Source organism: Canis lupus, chromosome 30 (assembly GCF_011100685.1).
Source record: "Canis lupus familiaris isolate Mischka breed German Shepherd chromosome 30, alternate assembly UU_Cfam_GSD_1.0, whole genome shotgun sequence".
NCBI lineage: Eukaryota > Metazoa > Chordata > Mammalia > Carnivora > Canidae > Canis > Canis lupus.
The window spans coordinates 8,643,839-8,670,950 of record NC_049251.1 but is presented as its reverse complement, the minus strand read 5'-3'; the positions used below and the strand labels follow the sequence as shown (position 1 = coordinate 8,670,950).

The window sequence follows — 27,112 nt, the reverse complement described above, 5'->3', positions numbered from 1 at the left end:
ACCTGGGATTGGAGTATATCAGTGTGTGCTAAATGAATGGTCATAAATCACAGGGAAAACTCTTAGTGATTATACCACAAAAATGACATAGCTTAGGTTCTTCTCCATTTGAGGATAGCCAATCCCAAGGAAGTTTATAAGATCTGCTTTTTTTTTTTTTTTTTAAGGTCTACTTTCTTACTTTAAACTTGACATAACTTTCCCCTGAATCAAAAAGGAACTTTTTTTCTTTTTTAAGTAGGTTCCACCCCCAGAGTGGAGCTTACTCACAACCCTGAGATCAAGACCTGAGCTGAAATCAAGTGTCAGATGCTTAACTGACTCAGCCACACACGCTACCACCCAAGGATCTCCGTGTTAATAAGCCTCTTTAATTAATTTAGCTAATATTTAAATATTCAATGTAAAAGCATTTAAAATGCTTTATATATTTCAGATAGGAAGGATTCCCTGCAGTGGTTTTATTAGTACTATTACTGTACTTAGCTATTTCCTTACCAGAAACTAAACATTTTGCTAATTACCTAGCATAAGGTTGGCTCTAAAGGTGGGAATACCTAAGTTTAAATGGAATGCCTCTTTGTTCAGATGGCTGCCAGTTTCCTTGGACTATAGCAGAAACTGCTACAACTTGGTATCAACACCCAAATCTTTGGTCTTTTCTGCTATCTGGAGCCTACCTCAGTCCAGGTCTCTGCCTTGGCTCTTCCCATCTCAGTAACTTACTGCATGATTAGAAATTACCCAATCCAAGTAATGAGTAACACAGTGAAGTTTCAGTGCATTCTCAGCCCATGCTGCTTTATTGCCAAAAAAAAAAAAAATATATATATATATATGTATGTATATATATACACACACACACAGGTGCAGAGTTTCCAACTTGTACAGCAGTCCCCTTTTACATCAAAGAATAAAATTTCTGAAATCCCAAGGATGCATAGATTAAAAAGCTGCCTTTTGTAATACTTATAAACATTCAATGAAATTCTTTTTAACATTATGTACCAATGGTGCAGTGAAAAAATGCAGAACAGCAAGTACAAACAGCAACAACTGTACTTATAGGACAATAAATAAAAACAGGTGAATCACACTGTGACTCTGTAAGCGATGGGTGTTTTTTTTTTTTTTTTTCCCCTCGATGGGTGGTTTTAAGGTAAGTGCCAAGACTATCACTGTTAAGGACTGGTGATAATGTATTACTCAGAATACCATTCTTACCCCTGGAAAGAGGAAAATTGATGGCATGGCAAACTATCACCAAAGGAGATAAAACCTTTTGAAAATTGTCAGTAATCTTATAATTCTTTTGATTTTAAAGGAGGTTGAGAAGTAAAAATTCCTAGAGAAATCTGTGATGTTTGTTTGGTATTTAAACTATATGCTTTTGTGGAATAATGGGAACAGAGAGAAACTCTTATTCTATCTTTACTGGTTTCATTAGTTGACGGATGTAATCAGTACGTGGCAGAGAAAATGTACATATGAGATATAGTATTTTACTTCCTGTACTTAAGTGGAGTCTAACACTGCAATGACTGGAAGTCTACTTCAGTTCTGAACTACTGGAAAGTTACCATTTACACTTAAAACAATCCCAAAGGTGTTTGGAGTGAAATCCTACAGCAAAGAAAACAAGTTAAAATGACTTTTAAAAATTTATTTTTCGGGACGCCTGGGTGGCTCAGGGTGTGATCCCGGAGTTCTGGCATCAAGTCCCTCATCAGGCTCCCCGTGGGGAGCCTGCTTCTCCCTCTGCCTTTGTTTGTGTCTCTCAAAAAAAAATTATTTTTCAATTATGTAACATAAAACCTGGGAGGGGCCTAGTGAGAATCATCTAGTCTAACTCTGAATTCTCTTCTGTATAGGCCACTCATGTAGGAATTCCATTTGTACACTATTTGTCATGATCATTTGTACTTAAAAGGGTTATTTCAAAGTCAGGAATCTTCTCAAAAATTTTAAGCTACTACAATAAACTGATCTATTTTCTTCATCAAGTAAAATAAATGGCATTTTTTTCAAAATGGGAAAACCTGCTTCTGTTTACCTGGCATTAAAAGCTTTAGGCAACAAATTACACAGTCTGAGCAAAATACCATGGATAAAGCCCTGGCTATAAGATTTAAAAACACAAAACATTTATATGATACAGTAACAAAAGAGAATCCAAACTAGGCTTGTATTTTTAGCAGTTTCCACAAAATAATGCAGTCTCCTTTGCTGCGGGGAACGAACTTTATGGCTGGTCAGTACCAGTACCATCCAGAAGAGTTGGCTGGTTATCTGAAAATCCTGGAATATCAGAAATAATGTCCATATTGTTTCCATTCATTTCCAAGACACTAGTTTTAAGAGATCCAAACAAGCCACATAAATTTTATCAGACAAACCCCATACTTAGTTATTTATATACTCTTCACTGGTAATTCCCTACTTTCCTACCTCTTCTGAAACTCTGCACCTTTCTGATTATTATAGCCATAGCAGCTTATTTATTTATTCAACATGCTTAGTTTGTGCCTTTGTTTTGTTTTTAAACATGCTAGGGGAATAAGGGAACCAGGCAAGAGGTTAGAGGGTGAGCACTGTCATGTTCTCTATTCCTGACAGTTTGAATGTCTTGTGGTTGCCCCTTTTATCTTCTAGCTCCCATTTCAATGGAAGTTAAGATAATCTTTAATTAGAAAATGAAAACTAATAATCCAAACAGTAAATTCAGGCTATTGGTTTAAGTCTCTATTGCTTCATTAATAAACGTGTATATATACATATATATGTATATACGTATGTACATACATACATATATATGTATACACATATATACATATGTATATATATGTATGTATATGTGTATGTATCTACTAGTCACCACATAACACTGGACATTTTCAATCATGCATTAGAATATTAGTACTCTAAAATCAAGACGTCTGGGCCTGCCACTATTGCTTGCATTCAGACCCAGTTTTAATAAACATGCAGAAAAGACCCCTTGATTCAGAGGAATTAGGGGAAATAACAAGTATACATGCAAAGTTTCAACTGAAAATGTTGGTTAATAAAGTGATTGCTTAGAAATGCAGGCAGGGCAGGTGCTCCATATCACAATGCTGCTTCAGAATAGACGTACAAAAGTCACACATAAAGAGGTTAAAATCAGTACCAAAAGGCTTAATTGCAAATCCTGGCCCTTTTGGGTAGAAAGTGATGTAAAAACTCTGGGAAAGAGAAAATTGAGAGATGTACAGCGTTTTGGAGCAGTAAGTTTTCTTGGCCATTTATTGACAGCTATAGCATAGAAGAGCATAGGTGGCACAGGGATGGTGAAGATGCTCTTAGGCAGAATGGTTTGTGATTCACATTAATGACCTTTATCTGCACAGCCCCCGGGGAAAAGGAGTTTATGAACAGCACAGCTAATATAATGTAAACTCAAAATCAATGCCCTGAAATTTCGCATAGACTTCTGCTTTTGAAAACTATTGGCCAAGGGATTCTTCCACATAGCATATGGTTAATAGCCAGGCAATGTTCTGAATAAACTAGAAGTAATTTGCTTGCACCAGCAGCACCATGAGAATGTAAACTCCTGGAGGCCAAGGGTCTCTTCATCTTTTGCATATCACAGGTACACAAAAAGTAAACATGAGACAACAACATTGAAAAATAATAACCACGTACTTAGAGACTACAAAAACTTGTAGCACATTTTAACATTTACAACTGTTAACGTGGCTGTTAAGGGTAGTCTTTGTTTTAAGTAACTAAATTGTTGACATCACTATAATACACAGCGGTGTCCTCATGATCTTGCAGATGACTGAATATTGCTTGGTTATTCCAATGTCTCTAACACCAACTGATGGCGTAGGACATTTAAAGAGGAGCTATAATCAATTTCATAGCCTTCTCCCTATCCTCTGGAGCTGACATATAAGAATTAACTATTCAAGAGGCACTATTTTCTTAAATCCACACCATTTTTAGTTTTTACCCTTGAAAAACAAGGGAATATAGACCCAATCTTTTCAGGGACCTTTCAAGGTGCTAAATAGCCAAAATGAACACAAGGTAAAAGGGAGCAAGAAGTCAGCTTCCATTCTACTACTACATCCTGATGTGAGGTGTGTGATTCCTCAGATCAAGAAACTAGTTTGCTGGGCTCTTATTAAAATAAAGAGTCAGAGACCAAAATCCTCAGCATAGCTACATGAGGCAAGGTTTAAAAAAAATCAACATACTGTCTTTGGCTATTCCCTTCAATCCTTTGCTTTACATCTTTAAATTCTAACTCCCCTAAACTAACCACAGGCATAAGGAAAAGCCAGCTATTCAAGTTCTTGGTTTGTTTTCAACCCAAACATACACACACAACAAACTTTTTAAAATGCACCCAGGAAAAAAAAAAAAAAACTAAAGGAGAAAAGAAAAGGTGACAGAGTGTGCTACTCTGTAAATGCCTATTGCTGAAAAGAGTATCATAAGCAAAATCCCCACATGATAGCTTCAGTGGGGCTATATCAGTAGGAGTACATTTGTTTCCAGGTTAACCACTAGAAAAATTTCATTCAATGGCTCTAACCTTCTGCTATAGGAAACAAATAGGGTATCTAACCTTTAAACTTACACAAAAGTTGCTATTTCTCACACAATGATATATTCACATACATTCAGTTTTAAAAGTACCTTTTATGTTCTTTGCCTAAAACATCTTCTTCCTTTTGTGCAACTCGTTGGTCACATCAGAGAGCTTCACCAAACTCAAGTAGTAATATTTATTCTACTGTACAACTTTGCTAATACAATGTACTATATATGCAAAACTGTTATTGCTACTAAAATTCTACCTCTTGAAAATTATTTTATGGCTTTTATTTATTTTTTGCAATAGGAAATATCTTTTCCTATATACTGTGCTATTTTGCATTCATTATCTTTTCAGAGGTATTTTTTTAAATGTTTAAATGCTTTTTGGAAATGGATTCTCCCAGGCACTAAACTACTTGAGCCAAGAGTACAACTACTTTAAGTACACTATGAAAAATCTAAACCTGGGTCCCTGGATATCTGCTGCTGCAGAGTCTATTTGTTTAAGCTTGCTTCTGTACAGGAGACATACCACATTAGTTTTGCATTTCATATCATAGTAACTATACAATCTCTTTCAATAAATCCTGAACTCTCCTAATACTGAGATTTAAAAATCACCTCAGAAAACTGCCCGTTTCAAGTTCTCAAGGCAGCTTTTAGAGGTAGGAATTTCTTTTCCACAGAAAGCTATCTTATGCTTTCAGAACAAAACAACTTTTATGTCTACAAAGAAAAAAGTGAGCGCTGAAGTGGCTTACTATAACCAAGCAAAATAGATAGTTATTACATAATAACCTGCATCGGCTCCATCTAGCTACATTCCAACCTGCATCGGCTCCATCTAGCTACATTCCAATTCTCGTGAAAAGGTCTGGAATCCCATCAACACACAATTCAGATCATGAAATAGGAAAAGCCTGTGACAAATTAATATAGTACACAGAACTACTGATCAGTGTTCTTCCTTAACAATTAGCATGCTGCAAATAGGAAACATAAATGGTCTGCGGATAGAAAAATAATACTCGACTAGACTAACATAGCATCTCATTAAGACATGCAAAATAAAAAATAATTTCTTGATGCAAAAGGAGTGTATTAAATGATAAACCTACAAGACACACAATGTGAAAATAGCATAAAAAACAATAATTCAAACTAAGAGAGCAAGCAGAATCATGAAATGGGGCCTCATTTCGATTTGAGGTTTCATAAGACACGAAGGCAGCTGGTTTCCAGCTACCTCAGAGAAAGCTTATCCTCAAACACAATATCTCACACTGTGATCCTACAGTTCTATTCATAAATGAGTCTTTTTGGCCTTAATCTCCTTTCCCCAGGGAGAGTATAACGATTCAGATATTTATGAAAAAAGAAAAAGTCTCAATTTCCACTCATTTTACACTATTGGTTATTATCAATAATTCATCCTGAAGTTTAAATTATTACTAGGCTCATGCACTAACTAATCCCTAACATGGCACTACAATATGCTACCAAGCACTAATGCTTACAAAACTATACACATCTCAAAATGGAAGACATTGGTGATTTTGTTGTTCTTAAACAACTTGTAACATTTGTCCACAAGTATTAAAATATACATATATATATTTCTATTGCACATATCCCGTTTTTATTTAACTTTTTAAAAGAAAAACTGCCAGCTGACATAGATGAGCAAAGAGAAGGAAGTAGGCACAGCTACTGATTGAGGTGTAGTCCTGCCTAAAATTATAGCTTTTCTCATCAAGAAGGGGACAAAATAGACGAGGGGGAAAAATGTAGGCGTATTAAGTAAACACTGGGTTAGTACACCCTGGCGTATACACATTTTGTTAGATACTATCTGGTGACAGCCATTAAAGATACAAAGAACAACTTCAATGAGAGAATTCAACAGCGGTTATTATAGCTATGAAATAAAAAATAAAAAGCAACTGGAGAAGATGAGTCTGATACATATTCAAACAAATGGGCCAGAGATGGTTTCACTGGTACTGACAGTATGAAGTCCCTATTCCCTGCCAAATGATCCTACCCAAAAACACTGCAAAAGGGATATGAGGAAGATGGGTAAAAGACAATTGAGAATATAAATTCTCAACCTACCAATAGGACTCATGTTCCTTTCTATCTTTAACAAATTCTAAAACAGTAAAAGAAAGTATCAGGAAGTTGGCAGAGAAGTTACTTAGAGAAAAATTTAAGTTACCTTTATCCAGTTACTTCTATGCTTTATGACTCAGTATTTGCCCTCAAAGGCAATTATATCTATATTATATAATTATTTTACTAAAAAGCTTTATGTCCATTCAAATAGGTTGACCAATTTAACCAATCATTAAGAGTGCTCAACAATTTCCATTTTGGGCTATTTTTATCACTTCTAAATTTTGGTAAATCTGCCCTAAGTTTTTAGCATCACATCATGTATGACCCTAGGCAAATTCCCTAAATCACAGATATGATCTAAGATAATTTGTTCTTAATTACACCTAAGAAGTTTCAAATTCATTCTCACAAAGACTCAAAGTTTCTTTCCTTTTATGTAAAGAACTGACAATGCATATACTCTGGTCCTCTGTTGATTTGGAAGCAAGAATAGCTTTACACTATAGTCTGTTCATCACATGGTGTAGGTTTTAAGGGGAAGAAAGAAAATCCACATTTTATTGAACTATTTTTCTTGTTCGAGGTTTTTTTCTAGACCCTGAATTTCTTCTAAATCAACTACAAATTTGGGAACATTGCGAATGAAGTCCACTCTTTGATGAGAAAGTTCAGTTCCAATGGGGAAAGTTACCTGAGTCCCAGCCTTTATAGTCTAACATTACACCTCACTTGGAAAAATAAACCAAACATCCAAGTACCCATCTTGGGTCAAATGAAAAACGTTAGTTTTTAGAAAACTGGAGCTACAGAATATAAAATGCCATGAAGTCAGATCGAGCTGCATAAGGCATTTTTGCTTCTTTTTCACTGGAAACTCCCCTCCCCTTCTTCCATGCCCAAAGTTGAAGGCAGGTCATACTAGAGGATCTGCCATATTTTCTGGACAGAAAAACCACTTAAGCCACATTTGTTCCTGCCTTCGCAGCATGGAAAACCAAGTATCAAGTACATGTAAGAGTCCAAAAAAAGAATGAAGTTATTTGCAATATAGCAGCCTCTCTCATCTGAGGGAGGTGAACAGGGTTCCAACTGGACTTGAAACTAGCTGTTTTGTTTCCCTTTTCCAACCTTTCAGTAAACCCAAGCATGCATTCATAGAGTTAGCAAATGTACAATGTGATCCTTCCTTAGGAAAATGAAAAATCATTTTAAAATGTCCAAAGACTTCTGAGATAGAAGCCAACAACAACTTCCTTCTCTAGGAGAAAAATCCCTCTTCTTGTCCAAAATGCAGATTTACACATGTAAAGATGTGTATTTTACAGAGATTCTGTTAACCTCACATTATCTTGTCTTTATGCTTCTTTGTCACATCAAAGGTTTTAATGCAAAATTGGACCTTTGTTCTTTTCCAGCAAATGTACTTCACAGGATGAGTCAAGATTTAGATATTTAATATCTGTAGTTTTTAACCATCTCTTTCATTTCATATTAGAACGCACATTTGGAATTTACTCCTTGCAGACTCAACTGTGCTTATGACAGTAGCTGAAACTAGAAGACATTAAAAAAAAAAAAAACAAAACCTGATGTCATCCATACTTGCTATTTATTTAGTCTTCTTGTTTGGAACAAAAGGTAAAGAATTCACAAACACCAACATCTAAAAGCACCGGTTTCAAATTTAACATCAGCTTCAGCTTCCAAAATAATTTCTTTATAATTAGGCAAAAAAGCAGAACAAGCAGGTCAGTTGCTTCTTTCTTCTTGGAGAACTGAGCAAGACAATTGCATCCTAGAAGAGCTTCTCAAGGTTGAATCTGAGAAGTGGAACAAAAAGAAAAGCAGCCTTTTCTGATCCAAATCATGGAGGTAAAAATGTGTAGAGAAGAGAGATCCACATTTCAAGAATAGGGAAAGTGGCTGGATAAAAGGAGGACTACCTACTCCAGGAGACAACAGAGAATCCCTGGAAATACAAAATAAATTTAAAATAGCAAGGTTAAGACAGGTAGTTCTGCATGAGCTTACTTTTAAGAATGATATTTAAAAACACACAAAATTATATTTTAGATTACACATTGTCTACAAGAAAATGTCCAACCATAACACCAAATTCAGTACTGTCATCAAAACAGCAGCAATAGTCAGAAAAAAATATTTAAGTACAATACAAAAGTTATATTTATATAAAAGCTTGTGTTATAGAATAAGAGATATTCATATCTAAGGATGCTTACTTAGGTGGATCAATTGGTTAGGACATCTGACTCTTGATTTCGCTCAGTCATGATCTCAGGGTCATTAAAATGAAGCCTTATGTTGGGCTCCACGCTGGTTGTGCAGTCCGCTTAGGAGTCTCTCTCTCTCTTCCTCTGCTCCTTCCTCCTCCTCCCACTCCCCCTTGCATGCTTTCCTTCTAAAAAAAAGGTACACATGTCCATTTTCTATTATGCAAATAATGTACTCCAAGTTTTTATAGCCATAAAATGATTCTACACAGAACATCTGTATTTAAAAGCAGTTGTACTCCAAATCTGATGTAAATATTTATACTCAAAACCATGTATATCATCTTACTTTGAAGTACCTTCAACAACATAAGACCAACAGGAAAAATCTTGTAAAATAGGGGTGCCTGGCTGGTTCAGTTAGAAGAGCATATGATTCTCGATCTCAGAGTTGTGAATTCTAGTATCATGTTGGGTGTAGAGATTACGTAAGTAAATAAAACTTAAAAAAAAAAAAATCAAAGTTTTTTTTTTTTTTTTTGGTAAGATATACTCACAAGTAAAATAGTGTGTACTATACCATGGTCACAAATATAAACATGTAAAAACATTAGCAGTTCATTGCTAAACAAAACATTTTTAAAACTGCAAATATTGGGACACCTGGGTGGCTCAGCGGTTGAGCACTGGCTCAGGGAATGATCACGGAGTTCTGGGAGTTCTGGGATCCAATGAGTCCCACATCATGCTCCCTGCAGGGGGCCTGCTTCTCCCTCTGCCTATGTCTCTTCCTCTGTGTCTTTCATGAATAAATAAATAAAATCTTTAAAAAAATTTAAAAACCCAGGGATCCCTGTGTGGCTCAGCGGTTTAGCGCCTGCCTTTGGCCCAGGACGCGATCCTGGAGTCCCGGGATTGAGGGCTCCTGGCATAGAGCCTGCTTCTCCCTCCTCCTGTGTCTCTGCCTCCCTCTCTCTTTTTCTCTGTGTCTATCATGAATAAGTAAATAAATAAATCTTTAAAAAAAAATTTTAAAAACCCTACAATTGTTTACAAAATAAATCAGACAAACAAGGACAAATACTGTATAATTCCATATACATGAAGTACCTAAAATAGACAAAGAAGAGGTTACTAGGAGCTGGTAGGACAGTGGAGGGGGAGTTACTGGATTAATGAATTTCTGTTTGGGATGATTAATAAATTCCGGAAATAGGTAGTGATGGTTGCACAACAATATGAATATACTTAACATACTTAATGCCATACAACTGTACATTTAAAAGTGTTAAAATGATAAATCTATTTTTCTTTAAAGATAGCAGGCCCTTTTATTTTTATTTTATTTATTTATTCATGAGAAACACACTGGGGGGGGGGGGCACAGACACAGGCAGAGGGAGAAGCAGGCTCCATGCAGGGAGCCCAACGTGGGACGCAATCCCAGGTCTCCAGGATCACACCCTGGGCCGAAGGCGGTGCTAAACCACTGAGCCACCAGGGCTGCCCTAAAATAATTCTATCTAAACCAAACAAGCACCAAAGAAGAGCACCTTTTCTAAATCCTTGGAATTTACAGTAATGAGCAAGTAGAAATTAAGTAACAGAGTCTTTTTTTTTTTTTAAAGATTTTATTTATTCATTCATGAGACACAGAGAGAGAGAGAGGCAGAGACACAGGCAGAGGGAGAAGCAGGCTCCATGCAGGGAGCCAGACGTGGGACTCGATCCCGGGTCTCCAGGATCACGACCTGGGCTGAAGGCGGCGCTAAACCTCTGAGCCACTCAGGCTGCCCAATAACAGAGACTTAAATAATTAATAGGTCAAAGAAGAAATGACAGGGGAAATTAGAAAATACCTTGAGATATACGAAAACAACACAAAACCAGAACTTATGGGATGTAGTGAAACCAGTGCTGAGGGAAAATTACAGCTATAAATGCTTACATTAAAAAAAGACCTCAAACCAGCAACCTAACTTTAAACCTTAGGAACCAGGATGCCTGGGTGGCTCAGCAGTTGAGCATCTGCCTTTGCCTCCAGAGTTGCTGGATTGAATCCCACATCGGGCATGGAAGCCTACTTCTCCTCCCTTTGCCTGTGTCTCTGCCTCTCTCTGTGTCTCTCATGAATAAATAAATAAAATCTTTTAATAATAATAATGATAATAATAATAAATCTTAGGAACTAGAGAAAGAATAAACTAAGCCCAAAGCTAGCAAGAAGGAAGGAAAAAATAAACATCAGAGCAGAGATAAATAAGAGAACAGAAAAATAGATAAAACCAATGAAACTAAAATCCGGTTCTGACAACCCCTGAATTTGCCACTAATTGATCAGAAGTGCAGGTGGCCTGGGAATCCTCCTAAGTGTGCCTATCTTCTACAGTGAGAGCAGTCTTGGGGCACCTGACTGGCTCAGTCTGTAGAGCACGTGACTCTTAATCTCAAGGTCATGAGTTCAAGGGTATTGAACCTACTTAAAAAAACAAAAACAGCAAAACCTCCATATATTAAAGTGAGGGCAATCTTGCTGGGACCTGTGCATTGACTTGTGGGGTCTGCATCAACTCTGGATGATTAGTGTCAGAACACTATTGCAGTATGCTAATTGGTGTGAAAATAGTGACCACTTGAACGAGGAAGAAATGATGAATGACTTCTGAGACAGTCATAGATGGGACTGTGACTTTAGCACTGTTCTCTTGTGCTGCTTATTCTGGGAGAAGCCAGACAGATGCTGTTATCAGGAAGACATTCAAGCAGCGTTGGAAGAGGCTGACAATGGAACAAGGGCTTTCTACCACCAGCATGAATACATCAACCATGGTAATGAACCACCATGGAATTAAGTACTGCCACCCCAGCCAATATCTTGACTGCAACCTTAGAAGAGAACCAAGCCAGACCCACATAAACTGTGAGAGATAATACATGTTCACTGTTGTTTTAATTTTAGGTAATCTGTTATGTACCATTAGATAACTAATACACTGCTTCCTTTAAGGACAGGAAGAACGATCTATCATGGGAGTTAAGTACTCCATTAAAAAATAAAAATTCTTTCTTACTTTGCTATATAAATACAGAACACATTTTACAAAACACAGTGGATATCCTTATCATTCCAGTTAAGTTTTTAAGTGCTTCATTAAAATACTACTAGGCCTCCTGGGCAGTTTCTGCCCCCAGAAATAGATAGACTCTCCTAATGTAAAATCACTGCCTGAGCAAAAATTTAACTTCTCAGCCAATCAACATTAAGCCAAGCACTCAATAGTGCTTCTATTCTTTGAAAATTTTAAATTATTTATTTGAATAGGTAACAAAAGCACATAATAAGAAAAGGTACAAGCGGATATACAATGTTTCTTCCATATCCTTTTAGATATTCTAAGGTTATGTAATATCTGTGTAAGTAGATTTATTTTCTCCCTACAAATTAAAGTACACTATACACCTTGTTCTGTACCTTGCTTTTCCCTTCAATGTATATTAGTGATCATTCCATATCATTATTAAAGCTATCAGTATTAAAGGTACCTGGGGTACCTGCGTGGCTCAGTGGTTGAGCATCTGCCTTTGGCTCAGGGTGTGATCCCAGAGTCCAGGATCGAGTCTCATATGGGGCTCCCCGCAAAAAGCCTGCTTCTCCCTCTGCCAGTGTCTCTGCCTTTCTCTCTGTGTGTCTCTCATTAATAAATAAATCTTTAAAAAAATTATTTATTTGAGAGAGAGAGAGAGGGTGAATGTGTGGGCATGGCACACACACAAGTTTGAGAAGACAAAGGGAGAGGGAGAGAGAAAATCCCAATCAGCACAGAGCCTAACATGGGTGGGGCTCAATCTCACAACCCTGAGATCAAGACAGGAGCTGAAACTGAAACCAAGAGTTGGACACTTAACCAACTTGCACCACCCAGGCGCCCCCTATCTAACTTGATTTAATTAAGTCTCTAAATTCAAGTAACAAAGCCTCGGCTGTGAAGTCATATGGTACTCTATCACCTAAAGTTGTCCTAACAGTTTTTATTCCTTTTCTTAATATTGTAATACAGATCTTCCTTATGATCTGATAAACCCATCCTATGTTGAAAATATCCTAAGTCAAAAATGCATTCAACACACCTAACTTACCAAACCTCATAGCTTAGCCTAGCCTACCTTAAATGTGCTCAGAAAACTTTTATTAGCCTGCTGTTGGGCATATTTATCTAACCCAAAGCTTATGTGAAAATAAATTATTGAATATCTCATAGAATTTATTGAATACTGTACTGAGTAACACAACCATTATATGTGTACTGCCTGTTTACCCTCATGGAGCACATGGTTGACTTGCAGCTATGGCTTGCTGCCAGTGCCCAGCACCATAAAAGCATTATACTACATATTGCTACCCAGGGAATAGGTCAAAATTTAAAAACTGAAGTATGATTTCCACTGAATATATACCACTTTACACCACCGAAAAGGCAAAAAACTGTTGGGGTGCCCAGTGGCTCAGTTGGTTAAGCTTCTGCCTTCAGCTCAGGTCATGATACCAGGGTCCTGGAATCGAGTCCCTCTCCCTTTGCCCCTCTCCCTGCATGTGTTCTCTCTCTCAAGTAAATAAATAAAATCTTCTTTTAATAAAATCTTTAAAAAAAATTTTTTTTCCTTAGGGTGGTCTCGGGTGGCTCAGCGGTTTAGCGCCGCCTTCAGCCCAGGGCGTGATCCGGGATACCCGGGATCCAGTCCCACATTAGGAGCCTGCATGGAGCCTACTTCTCCCTCTGCCTGTGTCTCTGCCTCTCTCTCTCATGAATAAATAAATAAAATCTTTAAAAAAATTTTTTTCCTTAAAGGCAAAAAAATTGTTAAGGGGTGTCAGGGACTATCTGTATAGCTGGAATTTTCTAATTACTTATTTTTCAATTTGTTTTTATTGTGGTAAAATACACATAATTTAAAATTTATCACCTTCACTCCCCCCCCTTTAAGATTTTATTTATTTATTCATGAGAGACACAGAGAGAGAGAGGCAGAGACACAGGTAGAGGGAGAAGCAGGCTGCCCATGCAGGGAGCCTGACGTGTGACAGGATCCCCAGTCTCCAGGATCACACCCTGGGCTGAAGGTGGCCCTAAACTGCTGAGCCACCAGGGTTGCCCCATCTTCACCCTTTTTAAGTATTCAGTTCAGTGGTATTAAGTACATTCAAATTGTTGTGCAAGCATCACCACCTTCCACTTCCAGAACTTTCTTCATTTGCAAAACTGAAACTCTGCCCCCATTAAATAATAATTCCCAATTTCACGTTCTTGAAGCCCCTGACAACAACCATCCTACTTACTGTCTTTATGATTTTGAGTGTTCTTAAGTACCTTTTAAGTGATATACAATATTTTAATCCATAAAGCTGCTGTACATTGAATGATTTCCAAGTAATACAATCAATGTACATGACTAAGTAGATCTTATAAATTGAACTGTGTCCTCCACAAATTCACAAATTGAAGTCCTAATCCCTAGTACCTCAAAATGTGACCTTATTCGGAAATAGTCATTACAGGTATAGTTAAAATGAGGTCATTCTGGAGCAGAGTGGGCCCCTAACCTGACTAGTGTCCTCATAAAAGAGAGAACTTAGGACACAGACATATACACAGGGAGAATGCCATGTGAAGACTAGAGTCATGCTGCCACAAGCCAAGGAACGAACCATCAAAAGTTAGAAAAAGAGCCTGAAACACATCCTTCCCTCGTACCTTCAAAGGGACTATAGCCCTGCCAACACCTTGATTTTGGATGTTTTATCTCCAAAGCTGTGAGACAATATCAATTTATTTCCGTTGTTCTAAGTCACCCAGTTTGTTATGGCAGCCCTAGGAAACTAATATAGTAAGTATGAACCCGATTTTACAGACAAGGTTATTATCAGTTATAAAAGCATGTATCACCGCTTGCTCTTTGAGCAAAAGAACATACTTAAATCTGTGGTAAATCTGGAAAACAGCGACATTTGGCATAGAATAGACTCACATCTAGTAATAGTAAAGGCATACTTTACTTTAGAAATTAAAGATTAAAATATCAATATTTATCTATAATTCCAACAAGTGAACATATTCTAAAATTTCCCTAGTGGGACACCTGGGTGGCTCAGCAGTTGAGCGTCTGCCTTTGGCTTAGGTGCAATCCCTGAGTTCCGGGATTGAGTTCCACATCAGGCTCCCTGCGAGGAGTCTGCTTCTCCTTCTGCCTATGTCTCTGCCTTCTCTCTGTGTCTCTCATGAATAAATAAAATCTTTAAGAAAAAAAATAATAAAAAGAAATTTCCCTAGTAACATTTATATTTTATCAGTTGATCTCCAATTTAATTAAATCTGTACCCTTTTCTTTATCCAATAAAAATTACTGGTTTGGGCAAATGATCAAGTTTTTCTTTTCTTTTTTATACTTGATATGTTGCCTTTACTGAAAATATAGGATTTAGCTTAAATGTAAATAATTTCTAGTCATTTTTGATATTCATTTTCTAGCTATTTTTCAAGCTGCTTAAACAGTATCTGGAAGCATTAGCCACTATTATTACTATTATTACTCACTTGCCGAATCCTGAGTTCAGAATTTTGTTTTCTTCTCAAGATGAATACCAAAGCACCTGGAAGCCAAAGAAAATGTTCTTCCTGTGATAAGGAAAAATATAAACATTATATGCTTCTGTGTAAAACTATTCAAATAAACCAAGCTATTTGAAAAAACATCACCATGGGTCACCTGGGTGGCTCAGTTGTTTGAGGGTCCAACTCTTGGTTTCCGCTCAGGTCATGATATCATGGATCTTGGAATCTAGCCCCAGGTAGGGCTCCAACCTCAGCTGTGTGTGTGTATATATGTGTGCCTGCTGGATTCATTCCCTCTGCTCCTCCCCCCACTCATGCTCTCTCTGGCTCTCTCCTTCTCTAAAACGAGTAAATAAATCTTTCCAAAAAAAAAAAACAACAACATTCAGACGAATAGTCAGAGGGATGCCTGGGTGGCTCAGTGGTTGAGCGTCCACCTTCGGCTCAGGACATGATTCTGGGGTCCAGGGATTGAGTCCCACATTGAGCTCCTTGCATGGAGCCTGCTTCTCCTTCTGTCTATGTCTCTGTCTCTCTCTCCTTGTGTCTCTCATGAATAAATAAATAAAAGCTTAAAAAAAAAAAAAAAGGACTAGTCAGAAGTTACTCTTTACCTACACTGGAACTAATTTAATAAAGATGTCAAAGCTCTTGAATCAGTGGTTCCCACTAAGAATCTGATGCTGTGGTCCTTTTTCTCACAAAAGACCTTTGCTTCAATATAGATGACCACACCCGTTATAAGATAGGAAAGAATAACGTTCTGTTCCTTTCCTCTGCCTGGTGTATCTCTCTTCTGCTAGATGAAATTGAAAAAATAAAAAAAAACTGACAAAAGCCAGTGAAAGGTCTTATTTATAAGGAAGCTATTTCTTTTTTTTTTATTATTTAATAAATTTTTTAAAATTTATTTATGATAGTCACAGAGAGAGAGAGAGAGAGAGAGAGAGAGGCAGAGACATAGGCAGAGGAAGAAGCAGGCTCCATGCACCGGGAGCCCGATGTGGGATTCGATCCCGGGTCTCCAGGATCGCGCCCTGGGCCAAAGGCAGGCGCCAAACCGCTGCGCCACGCAGGGATCCCAGGAAGCTATTTCTTTACAAAGTATTTCCAGTGTGGCTAAATCAAGGACCAGCAAAGAGCATACAGAAACATTCATTCCTATTATGACACATCAATCAAACTGGATCCAACTAACATGCCAATTTTATTTTTTATTTTTTTTAACATGCCAATTTTATTTTTTTTTTAAGATTTATTTATTTATTTATGATAGACATAGAGAGAGAGAGAGAGAGAGAGAGGCAGAGACACAGGCAGAGGGAGAAGCAGGCTCCATGCCGGGAGCCCGACGCGGGACTCGATCCCGGGACTCCAGGATCGCGCGCCCTGGGCCAAAGGCAGGCGCGAAACCGCTGAGCCACCCAGGGATCCCCTAACATGCCAATTTTAAATAGGCTTCACCAATTCAGAAACCTAGTAACAGGAAACTTTCCAAGAATTTAACTGAAGGAACGAATGAGGGGTTATAAAAACCCAAATTACAAAAAGAAACCCAATAAACAAGAACCGAATACAAAGGACTGACAGTAATTTTTTAAATATTTATTCGAGAGAGAGAGAGAGAGAGAGAAAGGCAGAGGCATAGGCAGGAGAAGCAGGCTCCACGCAGGGAACCCGACGTGGGACTCGATCCCCGGTCTCGAGGTTCACGCCCTGGGCCGAAGGCGGCGCTAAACAGCTGAGCCACCGGGGCTGCCCCAAATGACAGTATTATACTTTGCAACCCCACATTACACAAATTACATTCTTCCCCAAACTCTTTCTCATTATCTCTATAAATTATAAAAAAAAATTGAACACTGGCTCCTTTAATTCTGGAAAACAACAGTGAATTCTCTTGGGACCTAGAGTCAGTCGAGATGCATGCGCCATTAAGCAATTACCAGGTCATAGAAGGACAAAGATGCTTGCTCGGATCTCAAAAGTTTGAAGGGTGGGAGTGGTAACGAATGGATAGGTAGCAAGAGAATGTGAACGATACACACAAATCCCGGGGGAGAACCTGGTACATCGAATCTCAAGGTCAATGGACCGGGGACACAAATTAGGGCCCCAACAGAACTCGACTGATATCGGAGACTCAGGCAAAACAGTGGGCACGAAGCCGTGGGGCGAAGAATTTTTTTTTTTTTAAATCAATAAAATAAAGGAATTCTTCAAAAGATAAACCGCTGGACGACGCAGCGACCGGCAGATAGACACCTGCGTGGGTGCAATCACCTGGGAACAAGCCCAAAGCACAAAGGCAGCCAAAAAAGCACCGAGAAGGGCAGCGGCGGGTAGAGGATGAGGCGTTGGTGCGACACACCCCGGAAGGCTTGTACCGCCGCCCCCAGGCAGCGCGGAAGGAAACCCGCGCCAGGCCGAGGCCCGCGCCGGCTGCAGGCAGGCTCCGCGCGCTCCCGTTCCCCGGCCAGGCTGGGCCGCGCCACCTCCTGCTGCTTCCCCGTCGCCGATTCTCTCCGCTTACCTCAAACCCACCAGAAGCTCTGCACCGTCCGGGGGCTTTATCGCCCCCGGCCCAACGGCCGGCTGGCAGCGGAACGTCTCACTCCGCCATCTTCGCTCTTTTCCGTGTCCTCCAACCCTGCGGCGTCCGTTTCAACAAACCCCGCCCCCGCCACTGCCGCCGGGTCCTGATTGGATAAGGACTTGCGCAAGCGCACTCTCTTCCCTCTGTAGGCTGGTTAAGTACGTCAGTCAGTACTGCCGACACCACTCTTGGAGCCTTTTTTTTTTTTTTTTTTGTCGGATTGGGTCCCAGGGCTAAGGTAACCGGGGAAAACGTTTTTGTAGCTCACTTGTTAGAAATGTAAAATTATTTCCGCGTAGAAGCTGTATCACTTCGTGAAAAGGTAGTCTGGCTAGGTCGCATGACAATTTTTTTTTTTAATTTCATTTATTTATTCATGAGAGATACAGAGAGGCAGAGACACAGGCAGAGGGAGAAGCAGGCTCCATGCAGGGAGCCCGACGTGGGACTCGATCTCTTGTCTCCAGGACCACGACCTGGGCCGACGCCGGCGCTAAACCTCTGAGCCACCCGGACTGCCAGGTCGCATGACAATTTTAAGCCATGGTTAGGTTCAACTGTACTGCTAATAATTTCATTCTCCGACCGGGAGCTTTTAATCCTGGGCATAATACCACACCTATGCAGACAATTTAATACCTCCGGCTTGCATCTGATTCTGACTCATTTCCACTCGTAAAGGGTCCAAACGTCAGACCGCTGTTTCCAGCTCTGGTCAGTACAGAACAAATTCTTTGAAGATTCTTCTGCCAAATGCCAAACCGTTATAACTGACAGTTTTGTTGCTTCTTACACTTAGCTGTAGGGCTCTTGAGATCCTTTCTATATGGGTTGTTCCAGGAGAGGCAGGAAGGGTAATTAAAAGTTGCTATTACAAGGTGCCACAGGCGGCTTTCAGGTAAGAGATGTTAAGTCCTCAAACACCACTAAGGCTGTTAAATAGGCTGCTTCCTAGAAGTACGGATTCCTAAGATCCAATTCCCAAACTCCTCGGATGAAGCCAAGGAGTCTTATTTTTACAGAGATTAATGATAAAGGGCAACTAAGGGAAAATCTTCAGTTAAAATGCGGGTGCCTGGCTAGCTCAGTCAGAAGAGCATGCTATTCTTGATCCCAGACTTCTGAGATCAAGCTTAGCTTTGGGCATGTAACCTACTTAAACAAACACCATACTCAATACTGAGACTTCATATTGTCCCTTTAAGATCAGAAACCAAGCAAGGACAGAGGCTTCCTTCACCTCTGTTCAACATTGTACTGGAGGGTGTAGCCAATGCAAAAAGGCAAACAAAAGGCATCAAGACTGGAAGAAACAAAACTGCCTTTATTTGCAGGTGGGTGATATGATCCTCTGTTGAAAACCATAAAGAGCATGCGTGCGAGCACACAGAGCAAAAACAAAAGTACTGGTATTTCTAGGTTAAATGAGGTTGCAGAATACAAGCTAAGTATACAGAAATCAACAATTTCTCTACACTAACAAAAAATGAAATTAACAACTGCATTCACAATAGCATCAAAAAAGAATACAAAAAAAGAATACAATACTTAGAAAAATTTAATAAAACAAATTCAAGATATATACACCAAAAATATAAAACATACTGGGAGAGGGACACCCAGGTGGCTCAGCAGTTGAGCCTGTCTTCAGCCCAGGGCGTGATCCCAAAGTCCCTGTATCGAGTCCCATATCAGGCTCCTTGTATGGAGCCTGCTTCTCCCTCTGCCTATGTCTTTGCCTCTCTCTCTCTCTCTCTCTCTGTCTCCCATGAATAAGGAAATAAAATCTTTAAAAAAAAAAAATTCTGGGTTGCCTGGATGGCTCAGTTTAAGTATCTGACTCTTGATTTCGACTCAGGTCATGATCTCAGGGTTGTGAGACTGCACCCCACATTGGGCCCCATGCTGGGTGTGGAGCCTAGTTTAAGATTCTCTTTCTCCTTCTTCCTCTGCTCCTACCCTCACCTCTAAAAAAAAAAAAAGTTTCTAAGAGGGGGTCCTGGCTGGCTTATTGGTAAAGCATATTACTCTTGATTTTGGGGCTTCAGGTTCAAGTCATACATTGGGTATAGACATTACTTAAAAATAAAATCTTAAGGGATCCCTGGGTGGCTTGGTGGTTTGGCGCCTGCCTTCGGCCCAGGGTGTAATATTGGGGTCCCATGTCAGGCTCCCTGTGTGGAGCCTGCTTCTCCCTCTGCCTGTGTCTGCCTCTCTCTCTCTCTTTCTCTCTGTGTCTCTCATGAATAAATAAAATCTTTAAAAAAAAATTGTTTCTAAAGAGATTGTGTGTTTTAGGGAGTAAGAGATTTTCTGTGAATAAAACTAAATGTTTAAAATGGTGCCTGATATCTATTATAGCAGCCAAGAGAACTTTTTGGATTAATTTTTATTTCTGCAGCCACATTCAGGTACAGGAACAAAACAATTTATCTACCTGGTTCAGTTTTGTTATTTTTTTTTAAGATTTTATTTATTGGGACGTCTGGGTGGCTCCGTGGTTGAGCATCTGTCTGCCTTCGGCTCAGGGCATGATCCTGGAGTCCCGGGATCGAGTCCTACCATCTGGCTCCCTGCATGGAGCCTGCTTCTTCCTCTGTCTCTCATGAATAAATAAAATCTTTAAAAATTCATGAGAGACAAAGAGAGGGTGTGAGAGAAGGAGGCTCCCCACTGAGCAGGGAGCTTAACATGGGGCTTGACCTTGAACCCTTGAACCTAGGGTCACGCCCTGAACCAAAGGCAGACATGCTCTACAGCTGAGCCACCCAGGTGTCCCTGGTTCAGTTCTTAAATAGATTGTAAAAGGTGGTGTAAAGTGTCAATACTATCTCTCCACGGTCTTTCTAGTTTTGACAAGAGATCAGAATCTAGTATGTTGAAGACTGAAGAGTATAGAGAAAAAAAAAAACAACTGAGTCTTGGCATCTCAAGACCAAGTCCTTGATCAGCTTATACCTCAGGTAAAGATGTCAGCCTAGTTACTTATTCCATCTTAAAAGACATGAGGCTCATTACTGTCTGCTCCATCCCAGAGCTGGGAAGAAATGGCCTGCAGTATTTCACAAACTTACAGGTAAATCTCCTATCACTCCTTGGTACAGAGAAAAAGAAAGTCTTTAAGCTTAAGTTTCTACTAAACTAGATGTTAATGAGATTTGTATTAGAAAATACCAGCTATCTTTAATTTGAATCATTTGACTCAAAGCTAAGCCAAAATAATGTGAATTTAGGGAATTTCAGTCCAGTAATGACTTCCTTCCAAGCAATTCTACTCTTAGTGTTTGGGAAACAGGATAAATACATGGTTTGTAGTGTAAGAAACCAAACATAAAGATAGTCTGTCTGCCTTTGGCTCAGGGCATGATCCTGGAGTCCCAGGAGTCCCTGGAGTCTTCTCTGAGGCATCTTTGCAATGAATGCTTGCTCTAAGTCCTAATCAACATGATCAATTCTAATAACTTTCATTTCTAAAGGTTATTTATTTTTAGAAGATGCAATAGAGTGGGGGAGGGGCAGAGCCAGCCACAGGGTTTGATCTCATGACCCTGAGATCATGACCTGAGCCAAATCAAGAGTTGGTCACTTAACTGAGACACCCAGGTGTGCCATATTCTAGCCAACTTTTAAAAAGATTTTATTTATTCATAAGAGACACAGAGCGAGAGGCAGAGACATAGGCAGAGGGAGAAGCAGGCTCCCTGTGGGGAGACGGATCCGGGTCTCGATCCTAGAAACCCAGGATCATGACCTGAGCAGAAGACAGACAGAGGCTCAACCACTGATCCACTCAGGTGCCCCTATTCTAGTAAGATTTTATTATTTTTTTAAAAGATTTTATTTGTTTATTCATGAGAGACACAACAGAGAGACGCAGAGACACAGGCAGGAGAAGCAGGCTCCCTTCAGGGAGCCCAATGTGGGACGACTAAATCCCAGGACCCCAGGATCATGCCCTGAGCCAAAGGCAGACGCTTAACTGCTGAGCCACCCAGGCATCCCCTGGTAAGTATTTTATTTTATTTATTTATTTTTTCCTAGTAAGTATTTTAAACACAAAACTTGATAACAGGATTCTAAAAACAATTTGAAAAAAAAATAGATGACAGTAAAGAATATTCTGAAAAAATACACTGAAGGTAAAAAGGTAATTCAATTACTTATGGCAGTTTGACATTCATTTCTTTGGAGGCATATCAAAAGCTCTAAGTATATGACCAAAACTTGACCTAGTAATCCCATAATCCCACTCCTGTAAAATCTTTTCAAAGAAAAAAGTTATGTGCAGAAAGGTATTCACTGTATCATTATTTTTTAAAAGATTTTATTCATTCATTCATTCATGAGAAACACAGAGACATAGGCTGAGGGAGAAGCAGGCTCCCCGCAGGGAGCCCAATGCAGGACTCGATCCCAGGACCCCGGGATCATGCCCTGAGCTAAAGACAGACACTCAACCACTGAGCCACCCAGGCGTCCCCCTGTATCATTATTTATAACATAAAATTGGAAACAATAAACAGAGTAATACTTAAATACTATATCAATTTAGTAAAATATTATGTAAACATTAATACAAAGTAGGAAAAACAGATCACATAGGGAAATATGTTAGTTTTTAAAAACTGATATAATCTTTGTATTATGTTCCTTTTATGTTCAAATATGTAATGCATGGATAGACCAGAAAGGAACAAGAGAAATCAAGCTGGTTAAGTGAATTTTCTTCAAACTATTTAATGCTGTAATGTTTTTATAACATTTTTACAGTATTATTTTTAAAAGATTTATTCATGAGACACAGAGAGAGGCAGAGACACAGGCAGAGGGAGAAGTAGGCTCCTCGCAGGGAGCCCAACATGGGACCCAATCCTGGATTCCGGGATCATGCCCTGAGCCAAGGCAGATGCTCAACCACTGAGCCACCCAGGCATCTCACATTTTTACAGCATTATGTTCTACTTTTTTATTTTAAAAAGATTTATTTATTCATGAGAGACATAGAGAAAGAGGCAGAGACATAGGCAGAGGGAGAAGCAGGTTCCCTATGGGGAGCCTGATGCAGGACTTGATCCCAGGACCCTGGGATCACGACCTGAACCAAAGACAGACACTCAACCACTGAGCCACCCAGGTGCCTGATTATGTTCTGCTTTAGTCACAAGACTGCTGTTCCTTTGGCCATGGTCAGTAATACTGTTTTTTCCAAAATGGACTGCTTGGTCATTTCATCTAGTTTCCTCCTTGACTGAATCCTAACATTAGACTCAAAGTGAAACATAGCTTAACCACTGTGCAAGCCATTTGGAATGGAGTTTTGAGGCAGATAGATGGGGAAAAGAGGGTATTGTGATAGAATTTGTATAGGTGATTCCAGCTATTATTATTGCTTTGAGTCCTGTGGCATGCCACTAAACCTTAAGAGATTCGTACCCTCCAGACTAAGCAGTCACTGAGTCTTTTTTTTTTTTTTCTTAAGTAGACTCCATGCTGCGCATGGAGCCCAACTCGGGGCCGAACTTGAACCTGACATCAAGAGCAGATGCTTAACCAACTGAGCCACACAGACTCCAAGAGTCATTGAGACTCGAAGATGTGAAAAGCCATGTAATAATAGCTGGGTATAATACGTCATTGAGGCTGCAAATGCATGAAGAAGTGGATGACTTAATAACAAGCAGTAAACATATATCCCACTTTTAGTCCTTTTCTGTATTTAAAAAGGCAGAGAGTCAAGAACAAAAATGGAATCCTACCTGGAGTGGGAAGTGGCCAAGGTAACACTTGAGAGCACACTCCAGAGCACATAGTGCTGGTCCCTAGGTGAATACATCATATATCCAGGCAGCAACAGAGCAAACATGCATTTGATAGCACAGACATAAACCTGAGTAAGGGAAACACGGTTTGGGATTTCAAACTTGAAGTGGACTGAGTTATATAAAATTCTTATAAAACGCATAGACAAAATTGACCCAAGTTATTTTAACCACAAGTATTTATTGATGGATCAAAGAATACAATTTAAATGGAACAATAAGGCACAACTGTGGATTAAAACAGTTTGCTATACAGCCAAAAGGAGGAAAAAGCCATATCTTAGGAACTTTAAATATGCAAAAGTCCAGGAGTCTCTGAAGTACCTCTCTAACAGATCAGTGTCAGAAAGTTATTCCCTTTTATGCATTTCCTATATTACATCACTTGATGACAAAGTCAGACTAATACTTCATCAAGAATTTCTCAGTCATTTATACTTGAGTCATCCAGCCTGGTCACTCCTGATTCCAATTCTTCCCAATCCCTTTTGCAGTGTCTTGTTATTTTTAAGCAATTCCCTTCCTAAAGTAGTGTGTATACATCTTGGATAGCCTTCCAAAGCAAGGAAACAAGCAAGCAAGCAAGCAAGCAAGCAATGAGTCAGAGAAAATCAGCCAAGAGCAGATATATAGGCGAAGAGACTCCCAAAGACAGATGACAGCAGCTTAATTCACTGAGGTCTATACTAAGTTGGATAGGCAAAGAAGTTGGTGTGGCAAAGAAAGGTCTGTGTTGCCACCTCAGGTTGTGCCACTGGTGCCAGACTCCTTGCTTCTAATAGATTACTAGCGGTTTACAAGAGGAGCTAGGAGGTCAATGTAACCAGGCAGATTATGATAATAATACATTCAATGCTTTGGACCTCTTTTAGGAGCTGACTATGGCTTCCAGCATTAACATTTGCCAGGTGTAAAATTTATTGAGAATTTTGTGCAAAACTTCAAGACACGGAGGACAATCTTTAAATCTCTTGGACTGGGATAAATTAGGCACTTCCATTAACACCGCTCATTCTATTTGGAAATGTGAAGTGAAAAACGTACCAGGGCACGTAACACTGAGGCATAAACCATGCTGCAGAAGTAGGGATACACCAGGCTTTTAAAGTACACAGGCTCCTTCAAAAAGCCATGAAAAAAGCCCTAAGCATATTGTCAGGGCAGCTAGTCTGGTGGTGATGGTATCACAAAACTAAGCAAACCTGCAGGCATATGGCCATTTTCTGGAGTCAACACTATACTAACAAGAGTAGCCATGTGTTATGTATGTTGAGAATCAGAGGCCAGAGTTAGAGTGACCTGGGCAAGTCACCTAGAAGTCTTGGCTCTACACCTCTCACCAAGGCCACCACCTTTCAACAAGAACATTTTCAACCAACAGCCTTTTGATGACAGAGCAGAGTGCAGGGGACCGAGAGATGATCTTTCTTCTTCTTCTTCTTCTTTTTTTTTTTATGATCTTTCTTCTAAGAGAAATGTTGGTTACAGAAAAGCTCCTGGAGAGGCAACATCCCAGAGACCCATTTAAGAATAAAGGTAGACAAAAACCGCCAGACAACTGCACTATCATGCCTAGTCAGAAATACATTTAACAGGTATAGCTTCGGGTGCCAAGTAGAACAGAGTGACTAGAGCTTAATAAAAAGCAGGGAGACTGAAGAACTAAGAGAATGGTATGTTGGGTGAAAGAGAAGAAGCAAAGGACATATAAAAAGGATGAAGGAGCATGCCAAAGCCCGGCTGGAGGGAAGGGAGCATGGCTGTAGTCTACATCCAGTGAAAGAGCTTTGCTGGTTGGTTCTTGGCATGGATTCCTTCTCTCACTTTCTCAGACTGGATGGACATGTGGCCTTCAGCAGCGAACCAGGGGAGATACTGAGAAATGGAGATAACTGGTGACTGATACTGAACAGAAATAGACTGGTGTACCATTCTGTAATGCCCTGTTTATACACCAAAGGCAGGTTTGTGTTGACAGAACATATTTGGGGTTGTCATGCAACAGCAGTAGTACTTTGGAAGAAGGGGAATGATGGGGTGGAGATGGGGCTAGTGGATAGGAGGACCCTCAAGTTCCAGTTCTTAAATACTAGAAAGCAGGGAACAGTTTGGTCTCAGTCCTTCAGTGAAGAAATCGGATGCTCATTTTCTGTTCTACGTCTACTTTCTCCAAAACCTGGAGGGGGAGGGGGGGGATGAAAAACACAATTTTGGTGATGAAGGTCAAAACAGGAGATACCGTCTCAAATTCTTATCTCAATGTTTTTCTGCCTCCCTCCTGAAAATTCTCTGCAGAATTTTCAAACTTCTTCATATTTTCAAACCAAGAGGTGACTGACTGACCTTAACAAATTCTGTGAAAGATATGGCGCTGTCTCCATCCTGATCAGCCTCCTGGATGGTCCTGTCTGCAATGCTGCCTAGCTGCTCATCTGAGATATTTACTCCGACCATCATACGTAGCACCTAGAGGACCAAAAACCAAGAGTTACAGGAGATTTGGGGGCCAGGGGGACTCTTTTACTAAGATAAAAGAAAAAGCCCACTCCCACCCTCTTTTCTTTTGATTTGTCCTCAAATATGACAGCCAGAGTGGGAACGCTTGTCTTCTCATCTAAGCCATTCTAGACAATGATATAAGCAGAAGTCTCTGGCAAGGTCACTGGATAGGAAGGCAAAGCTTCACTGGGGGGTGAGTCCTTTGGATTTTCTCTTCCCATTCTTTCTGTCTGGAATATAGAGACGATGCTTTGGTGGTATAGCAGCCATTCTGGGACTGTGAGGTGAAAGTCCTCTGTGTTACGCACACCAGAGCAAGAATACAGAAGCATGTTCCTGGACATCACGTAGGTTCTGTATCAATCAAGATAATCTAGCCCCAGATTTCTTGTTGCATGAGGCAAGCTAGTTCTTATTGGTTTAAGTCAGTTTGGTAGGGCTTTCTAGGAATCCCACATGAATGCACTCCTCTTTGAAGCAGCACATTTACCCAGCTATCCCTAAAGTATATCCAAGAAACATAAAGATCTTTGAAGAGTTAAATATGAAACCCTTCTTTTTAGAAAAATAACAAGCACATTTAAAGGGCTGCAGTAAAGAAGATTGAACACTGTTTCACCAAATTTGCTCCAAACATAACAATGAACC

The 27,112-nt window shown here is 39.6% G+C and overlaps 2 protein-coding genes and 1 long non-coding RNA gene across 9 annotated transcripts in view; 1 reads left to right on the top strand and 2 right to left on the bottom strand.

The window, feature by feature from the left end:
* The window catches only part of NUSAP1 (nucleolar and spindle associated protein 1), a 76,923-nt gene extending 58,681 nt beyond the window's left edge, over positions 1 to 18,242 (bottom strand). For 2 of the 6 annotated variants that reach the window (XM_038580109.1, XM_038580110.1), the window contains exons 1-2: positions 18,084 to 18,242; positions 15,533 to 15,613 (exon numbers count right to left, since the gene is read on the bottom strand). The gene's annotated coding sequence lies outside the window, so the exon portion shown is untranslated. Of the gene's footprint in view, positions 1 to 1,120; positions 8,681 to 8,951; positions 9,131 to 15,532; positions 15,614 to 18,083 lie in introns of those variants that run through there. The other 4 variants (XR_005381521.1, XR_005381523.1, XR_005381522.1 and 1 more) reach the window with 4 other exon arrangements.
* Positions 18,243 to 22,090: 3,848 nt separating this feature from the next.
* LOC111093415 lies at positions 22,091 to 23,835 on the top strand. The gene is made up of 2 exons (XR_005381525.1): positions 22,091 to 22,151; positions 23,626 to 23,835. It is a non-coding gene; the product is annotated as an uncharacterized LOC111093415 (long non-coding RNA).
* A 2,046-nt stretch (positions 23,836 to 25,881) lies between these two features.
* CHP1 (calcineurin like EF-hand protein 1) overlaps positions 25,882 to 27,112 on the bottom strand; it is a 46,336-nt gene continuing 45,105 nt past the window's right edge. For both annotated transcript variants that reach the window (XM_038580117.1, XM_038580116.1), the window contains 2 exons: positions 26,309 to 26,431; positions 25,882 to 26,141 (listed from right to left, as the gene is read on the bottom strand). In XM_038580117.1, the coding sequence (XP_038436045.1) occupies positions 26,088 to 26,141; positions 26,309 to 26,431 (177 nt within the window). In that variant the 3' untranslated portion in view covers positions 25,882 to 26,087. The remainder of the gene's footprint in view (positions 26,142 to 26,308; positions 26,432 to 27,112) is intronic.